At 40.4% G+C, this 8,529-nt stretch overlaps 1 protein-coding gene across 15 annotated transcripts; it reads left to right on the top strand.

Moving 5' to 3' along the window:
- The first annotated feature begins 2,083 nt into the window (after positions 1-2,083).
- Positions 2,084-8,226, top strand: LOC127335198 (uncharacterized). 15 transcript variants are annotated; one of them, XM_051361798.2, is made up of 12 exons: positions 2,084-2,489; positions 2,876-3,031; positions 3,211-3,328; positions 3,550-3,589; positions 3,697-3,776; positions 4,673-4,746; positions 5,116-5,207; positions 5,396-5,489; positions 6,536-6,609; positions 7,085-7,260; positions 7,430-7,525; positions 7,626-8,226. In XM_051361798.2, exons 3-11 carry the CDS (start codon positions 3,326-3,328, stop codon positions 7,454-7,456), a joined length of 660 nt encoding a protein of 219 aa, XP_051217758.1. In that variant the 5' UTR covers positions 2,084-2,489; positions 2,876-3,031; positions 3,211-3,325; the 3' UTR covers positions 7,457-7,525; positions 7,626-8,226. The 15 variants fall into 15 exon arrangements, 14 of the variants coding, with proteins under 14 accessions (XP_051217758.1, XP_051217763.1, XP_071682637.1 ...); XM_051361803.2 differs by having other exon boundaries at positions 2,085-2,489; positions 3,540-3,589; XR_007872651.2 differs by lacking the exons at positions 4,673-4,746; positions 7,430-7,525 and adding exons at positions 3,860-4,601; positions 5,611-5,786 and having other exon boundaries at positions 2,086-2,489; positions 3,540-3,589; positions 5,093-5,207; positions 6,536-6,764; positions 7,085-7,200.
- The last annotated feature ends 303 nt before the right edge of the window (positions 8,227-8,529 follow it).

Below are 8,529 nucleotides of genomic sequence, written 5' to 3'. Positions count from 1 at the left end.
ATGCGCTCGATTCAGGCCGGGTGGGGCCGACTCCAACCAGATCAAGGGTAGTGTCCTATCTGTCGGTCCTGTGACCGGTCTTTGTTTCTTGCGGCCTCCGGTTTGCGTGGGTGGGCGGCACCCCACTGGTGTGTGCATGCGATATGCGTGGGTGGGCGGCGAGTGTCCATGCTGGTGCAACGGATGTGGCCGATGTGTCATGTGTGTTGTTCAGGGAAGAAGTGAGAGTAGACAAAATAAAATTAAAAATAGAAAAATAGTAGAGTGAAAAGAAGACCTACCGACAAGTGGGCCTTAGCTATAGCTTTTGTCTTTGTCTGGTTTTGGCAATTCAGATATACAAAGGTTTCGCGAGCAGGTAATTACAGCGACTTGCTAACTCGATGAGCCACTTGGGCTAGGTAGATAATTTTCCATCCCACGCGATTGCATGACACTTGCTCGATGATCGCATCAACGCGTAAACTGGCACCGAAAAGAAACGCAAAGAACGGAATTTTTTGGCTCAAGTGGGCGACTTTTTGCCTCCGGTACAGTTTTAGTACTCGCGGAGAGCGATCATGGGCAGTAACTAGCAAGTGCGATGGAGTGCTGGGATTTGGCCGTGCCGCCATTGGAGAATTCATGGGGCCTGGATGATGAGGGCGAGCTGGAGAGCTAGCGGAGGGACCGGGTCGGCTGAGATCGACGTGCTGCTAGCCTGCTAGGTGACAGACGTGTAGAGATGAACGGGGACATGCATGATCATTTTACGGGCCATGTGACTGGCGACATGTCTATGGTAACTCGACAATACTAAAATAAAATACTAGTTACTCTTCACTAATGTAAGATCTTTTAATTAGATTTAGTGCATGTTCATTTATTTTGGTGTGACATTTGCTCCGGTACGACCCCTTTTCCCAAACTCAAACACATGAAAGGTATGAAACGATCTCAGCACTTGATGAGTTGAAGTTTGAGTGTGAGAGGGTTTGTACTGGAGCAAGCTTTGTTTGGTGTATATCTATATGCATTTTAGCGTGTAGGTTCACTCTTTTTTGTTAGAGCTTGTGCTTTCATAGATCTCTAAATTTTAAAATAGTGCAAACCCCGAAGAGGTATCCTGGTATCGTTTAATCGGCCCATTCTACCTCTAATCCCGAATATGTATAGTTTAACCTCAGATGTCCTTGTATTTTTTTTTTACTCAGGAAAATATTTTAATCTTGAGGGGACAAGGCGTTTTGCACTCATGTGCATATGCTCCTGATTTTCGAAATTCATTTAAAACATATTTTAATATATCAGAAAAATCCATCAAAAAATGTAGCACGTACATCTTGACGTTCTATGTGTTGGCAAAGTCGTTTTACGAAATACCGATACTTTTTGTGTCACACATAAAAATATAAAATTCGGTGCTAAAAGAAGACTCTCCTAATGAGATATTTCTTATCTTTTTTCACAAGACAAAGGAAAAAATGGATTGTCCGCGAAACTTGATGTGTGCACAGAGAATGTTAATATGTACGCACGGAATTTTTATTTGAAATTGTTTTAACATTTTAAATTGTTTCTTAAGGTGGCAGGAGCATATGCACATGGCTTCAAAAGTGCATTTCTGATCTTGATGGTTTCTTAAGCCGTTTGTTAGTATCTACTCTATTCTAAAATATCTATAAAAAAAATCTAATATTAGTGAATGAAAATACGGGTTTCATTATGATATATTGATATCTTTAACGCTAGAAAGTGCTACCATCGTCCTCAATGAAGCTCACCTCCCCGTCGCCATCGCTCCCAACACTACGGTAACCTTTCTAGAATCCTGCATCATTTCTACAAGGCATGCTATTCGTAAGGAGAAGCCTTGAGGCAAAATGGCACCGCCCCATGTATCTCATTGGTGGACTGCTGGAAAGGAACAAAACACAAGTATCTTGTCCATCTTGGTCCTATTTGCTCGTATCCAGGGGTATATATGATGCCCCCCCACGGAGCCACCACGTTCGTTTGGATTCTGAGCCATCCGATGGAGCCTTCCAGCAGATTTCGTCCGTTGATCTTTTTTCACCAGGCCCATATAAAATGAGCATCCCACAGTGAAAACCTAGCATCCTCCGAGACACCCGCGCTCCCTTCCCTTGTCGGCGCCTGCGCCTGCGCTCGCTGGCCACAGAAGGGCGGCGGCGGACTCGTCTCCTCCCTCCACCCCCAATCAACTCTCGCGTCCCCTCCACCTCCCCTATAGCAGGCGCAGCGGGATGGCCAAGAAGCCCGCCGGAGACGCGGAGGCGGAAGAGCAGCGGCGCCTGCGCTCGCTGGCCGCGGAACAGCGGCGGCTGGCCGGCCCTGGAGTAGCACGCGAGGGATCAGCGGTCGAAGCTCTGCCACCGAGCCCTCCTCCGCTATCCTCGGTGACCCTTGGTCGTTGCCTCCAAGCTCTCCTATTAGGCTACCATGGCGGCCTACAGTGGCAGGAGATGTCACGTCTGCAGGTGTCTAGGGTCTGCTCTTCATCCTCCTCCTCCTCCTCCTCTCTCTCTCTCTCTCTGAATCATATATGTTTGAGCAGATTATATGCACATATGCATTCAAGGTGTTTGACAAAATTCCAAGAAGATTCCTGTTATATTTTGTTTCATTGTCTTCTGATTCTTGGTTGAATTGAGATACACAATCAAAACTGAGTTGTTTGGTCAACAAATTTATGTTTTGGTTAGCACTTCTATACACCTATATTGTGCCTATAGAAAGGTAAACAAGTTTAGTTTCTTATTCGGTTCCATAATTTTGCTCGCGTATGGTATAGTCATATCTTGCGGTGGACCTTCTCATCAAGTTGGTATTGTTGTTGCAGACGTTGCGCTAATTTCGTCATATTTCTGTCCAGGCTGTAACATGGACAATAGATGCAGTACTAAATACAATCAACGGCTATCTTGTGTTGGATTTCTTCTCATCGGAGCTATGAGGTCCATTTTATGGATAGGTTCTCTGTGTGGCAGCACTTCAAGGCCTAATATGTAGCATGCTACATCAATGCATGGTAAATATTCCATTTTGCCTATTTTTCTTGTCTGTACATTAGAGAGAACTTCATACATTTTATTGCTTCGTTGGTAGATTCCTTTTGGGTGAAAACAAAATGATATTTCATATTGTCAAAGTTCTGGATCAAAAACTCTAAGCTACACATTTTAGATTTATCATTTGCTGATCGTGCAGGTATGAGAGAACCGGGATGCAAATGCTACATGCAGCTTCTGTACCAAGCTTGAAGAAATTCAGAAATTAAGGAAGCATAAAAAATTCAAGATCTTTTACATCAGAATGTTGCTGCATGGTATACCCTTTGCCTTTTCATCACTATCAATTCTAATGAAACTTATATTTTGTATTGTCTTCAACTTTGATTTAACTAATCTTTAGAAAATTCCATATCCAAATGACGTGTTAAGCCCACAGTTTAAAACCTTAAAAACTGTAGTGATACTTATGACGCTCATGCTCTTATCAGTGCCTAGTTTCTTATTGTGTAATTTGGTGCTTTTTAGTTTTGTATAGATTGGTAATGCGCAGCAGCTGCAAGAGGTTACAATTGTAGGTAATCACTTCTACTACTACTATGTGAAGAAGATCAATTATACATGTTCAATGTTGTACCTGCTAGGGAGGTTATCGAATTTTGATTAATCCCATTTACAACTTTAGATTACTCTGTTGGAAATACGCGCCCTCATGACCCCTTCAGCGTGGCATTATCACTCCATGTCACCATGTCGTATGCACAGGTAACCGACTCAATCTTGTGGCCTACTCCTCCTTGCATCAGTAGTCTTCAAGCCCGTCATAGATTAGAGTGGTGGATTTGCAGATTTTCATTGGAGACTAGCCAATGAAGATTGATTGTCGTTTCTTGGATTTCTTGTGATTTGAGGCATTATTCCCATTGATTGGTACTTTCCCCAAACTATTTCAGTATGATGCAGTCTTGATGTGCTCAGATGACTATTTGCTGTAGTGATGCATATAGTTCTCTGGATCCACAGTACTCTTCTTTGCCTATGTTGGATTTGATGCAGTTGCTAATTTTGCCAAGAAAGCTAAAAGACCACTGTTAAATTCAATGTTTCCCCATACTATCACCTTTAGGTATTTTTTGTCACCATAATTCATTTTCTTCGATGAATTTCGAAAATTTTCTCAAAATTTTCAGTAGATGTTTTCTCCTTTGTCACCATAATCCATTTGATTCTTAGAATTTTGAAGTGTTCAGCAATTCTCATTAAATATTATTCTTTTTTATCTTAATGTTTCATTTTCTTCTTACACTTTAATGATCTTCCTTTTGGTTATCATAACCCGTTCTAAGTATTCTTTTGACTCATGCAAAAAAATTCGTTACTGATAATGAAACGAAATTTTCTAGAGGTAGCCTTCTGGTATGTGTCATACTATATACATTTTTGTGTGCCTGGTGATTTCTGGAATGGTACCATATACATTGCTTGGTGAAGATGCTCCCTTGGCTGAGGCTTTTGCTGCTAAGAGGTTGAGATTTGTTACTGTGTTGAGCATTGGAGCTGTTGCTGATCTTACTACAACACTTCTTGTTGGTCTGTATGTTCAGGTAACCTCTAATGTTATTATCTAGCACTAATAGTTTCTTCTAAGTCATGTTGTTTAGGTGTATGTTCCTGTCATGGAGTTCATATGGTCTCCGTGTTCTCTGCTTTCTTCATTATGTGTTTATTTGCTTAGGTTAGTACCATTTTTATTCTGGCAATTTCATTAAAAAAGTTTAGTGCTTTCCCCCTGTGGTGGTACGGTACCTTCATAGCCCTTTTTAACTAACAATCATTGTGACTAAGGGCAACTGATAATGACATAGCATAAGGTGAATTGATCACCAAAACAGCTCACCTCTTCCAGGTTTAGGATGCACACCAAAACAACTGAACTTAGATTGCTATTTTATTTTCTGTCCAGTCCGTTCATTTTTCATGATGCTTTATAAAGTTAAACATGGATTTTTGGTTCCTTCTATTTTACAAGCTATACCAATGTCACTTCATTTTATTATAATACATGCTACTTGATCTTGCAGTTCCCGAAGTCCTCATCTGCCAGAAGCACAACTATCTGGTTGACTGGTCCTCTTTGCTTCTTCCACCCTTGCCGCCAGAGGACGCCACCCATCAGCACAGAGCGTTTTGGCTCAGGTGATGTTCTTTACATTTATTCTATTTCTCTCTTTCATGATTCCTTTCTTCTCCTCTTTCTATTTCTGATTTTTTCTCTTTTCTCTTTTCGTCTTGAGTTCTTTGTTCTCTTCTCTTTCAAATTTTGGTTTTATGTCATTGGTTTCCATATGGGGCCCATCAACATTTGAATTTGTTGAAATTTTCAGAGGCTATTTTGAGCAGTGCTGCCAGAAGATGCAGATCAGGAAGGAAGCAGAGCAACCAGGCGCGAGTAATGGTATCATCAGGGCTGCCTCATAGGTGATCCTGATGACCTGATCAAAGTCTTATCAAGGCGTATTTAATTCTTCCACCGTAATTTGTTTTTGCTACCAATTTTAAGATACTAAACTATGGAAAGTTACTGATGTTTCTTTTGCAGGTTGATTTAAAAAGGGTACAGTATCCAGAAAAGAGGATTTTTTTTAGCTTGAAAAGACTATTCTACTGCACCATCGCTGGTCAATTATTACACTACATACCTCGCATGGAAAATTGTCACGTTGCTGGATTTTGCTTCAAAAGCTCGTTGAACAAAATAATAGCAATCAAGAACACGTACGTGAGCTGCTAGCTCTTAAATTGTTCAATATTCCAGTTTTGCTACCAAGTTCTGCTCGCCCTAGCTAGAAGTGTAGCTATTGAATGCTTAGAAGCTTTGTTGAACGTTGTTTTTCATAGAGGTGAATCTCCGCTGTAACTTGCTTGCTGACGACACCATCAAGGCCATGGCGAAGACGGACTGAGTAGGCGACATGTACCTTCTGCCGCCTCCTGAATTCTCCAGAATTCTGACCCAATAAAATATCAGAAGCTATATAATGCGCTAGAGATCGTAACACAGTGTGTACATATTACTATATGGAGAGGTTGAAATGCATATTTTCTTCGTGGCGGAATAGCGAGTAATAAGGATTGTACGCTACATGATTTATAATTCAGTACAATCGGAATAAGCAATTCGAAAGATGCATTTCAAAATTCGAAATAGAAATTTACATAATGGTTTCCTGCACACAAGTTTACTTTAGCTTTCATTATTAATTGCTTATGTCATATTACTCATCTTTGTACTTTGTTGTTGTTCAAACAAGTGTGAAACTCCAATCTGAATCTGGACTCTGTATTTACACTTGAAGTATCCATTAATCCTTTAAAATCTCGCTAAACTTTGCTCCTTTTGTTAGTTCTGCCGTGTAACTTGGACTCTGTTATTTGTGATTTATGAAGATCAATATGCCTATATATTCGTCATATTATTACTTTTTAGCGCCTTCTCTTAATTTTACTGTCATCTGTTGTTTCAGGTGCTGCTTCATCAGGCCAATTCTTCCGCGCAAGACGCGGAGGCCTTCATCGAGCTTCGCGGAAACCTTCGCATGTCAGATTTTGTTCATCGCTTGCTTGCTTATCATCCTCGAAACATTCCTGGCGCACCGCTAAATATAGTCCAGCAATGTAGCAACCAATTTCAACTCACACTCTTGAACACTTATCTAAGCATTTCCAGAAACTAGAAACAAAAGTAAGCTACAGGTAAATATTCAATTGCATCATAGTAACATCATAGCACTGATTTGTACCGATTTGTACCGATTTAATATATCCGAAGTCTGCGTCCTACAAAACTATATAGCTGATAAAAGCATATGGTATACAAGTCAGCATGCTGCTGGACAATACTTAACTCATCTTCTTTTATCTTTTACTTCAATCCATTTCAATCATAAACTTCTTAACATGTGTTCTGTAGTTCTTAGAGTACTTATTCATATACATACTCCTAACTTCATGTTGCTCTACCTTCTTTCGCCGTTCTACTTCATGATCAAATAATTTTTGTATGTCTATAACAGCTTCCATGGAGACTGTAAAGATTCCAACGGATGAGCTTCTGGAAGCCATGCTAAAGAAGCTGGGTCTTCCATGTCCCAGGTACGACAACAAGCACGCTGGTGGAGGATGCTTTGAAGTAACCCTGACATACTACCCTCCTTGGCATTATCTGCAATCTTCGATTCCTCCGCACTCAGTTAGTACCTTTCCAGTGAAGTCCTTGGCTTTACTTAATTCGACATGATTTTTATTTGGTTTGGTTGCAAGTATCTCACTATATTTTGTTTTGTGATTTTGTCCAACACATATTTTGCCCGACAATGGTCGTTTTCTCTCAAAGTCAACCATTGTTCTTTTCTTTTCAGTTATCTCTTTACTGTTTGTTATTGTGAAACAAAGATTGGATGTGTGTCTATTCTTTTATGCTGCCTGCATTTTTGGAAAACAAATTTTATGGTTTGGTAAGTGTTTGCAAACAACTTAGGTTGCCGGAGTACTGTGCAAGTCCATGAGAGTTTAGGAGGACTAATGAACAAAACTGGATTTGTTTTGTGCTTGCAGAAATAGAGGTCTGCGGGGTGGTTATCGAGGATGGCGAGTTCATGTGCAAGTGGATATTTGTGTTGAGCGGGACCAGGAAGGCCAAGTGCATCTTTGTTGCTGAGCACATCAAGGAATCTGTATATCAGTCAGCTAATATTCAGCCTCCATATACATACCAGCGCTGCATTAGCCTTCTGTGCATTCATCGTCGAACAGCATACAAACATTTATCTTCTTTCCCCAGGAGAAAAAGGGCACCTTTCAGCGCTCTAGGTTTCTGTTGAAGGCGCTACATCTTCTGCGGGGTGATTACTTGTCAAAGATGGCAACTACATCGGTGGACCAAACTGCACATTCTTTAGTTATGGTGAATGCAACTATCTAACCATTTCAAGGATGTGTTAAAAGCAGGCTCAGTTTATGCTATAGAATTCTTCATGGATAAAGGAGATTATGACCTAGCCAAAAATAGCTTGCCACCGTTTTATGATACATTAATGCTAACTTTAATATACTCTTTTATCCTAATATAAGACCTAGATATAAGAAAATTATTGGTGTCCTGCATTTTTTAGTGTTTTATAAAATAAAAACTGATGTGAAGTCATGGGATCGATCATGAGATCGTGCGCCAAGGAGTGCACTTGTGATGAGCTGCATCTATATTGTGTTGGTTACCTTTGGTGCCGTATTTCTTTGCATATAACTTCTACCCCACCCACAAAACTAAAAAAAGACTTCTACCCCTACTGTGTGCACTATTTATCGCTATATGTTATGTTTCAAACTGGCTCACGAGTAGCTACTCATATTTTCATGTTTCCTTTGCGTCTGTATGCAAACTAACTTTTGTTTGCATGCCTTTGGTTCTATCGTAAAATTTACATGATATTTTCTGATCCGCGTGGCTATGTCATATTTT

This window comes from Lolium perenne, chromosome 2, assembly GCF_019359855.2.
Source record: "Lolium perenne isolate Kyuss_39 chromosome 2, Kyuss_2.0, whole genome shotgun sequence".
NCBI lineage: Eukaryota > Viridiplantae > Streptophyta > Magnoliopsida > Poales > Poaceae > Lolium > Lolium perenne.
This window is presented reverse-complemented; position numbering and strand designations above follow the sequence as displayed.

Excerpts from the sequence above, each read along its gene's own strand:
- LOC127335198 (XM_051361797.2), top strand. The coding sequence starts at position 4,430 with ATGTGTCATACTATATACATTTTTGTGTGCCTGGTGATTTCTGGAATG. Across the intron at positions 6,610-7,084 it reads CTTCGCGGAAACCTTCGCAT|CTTCCATGGAGACTGTAAAG; the intron begins GTCAGATTTTGT and ends TGTCTATAACAG. Across the intron at positions 7,261-7,429 it reads CTTCGATTCCTCCGCACTCA|TTATCTCTTTACTGTTTGTT; the intron begins GTTAGTACCTTT and ends TTTTCTTTTCAG.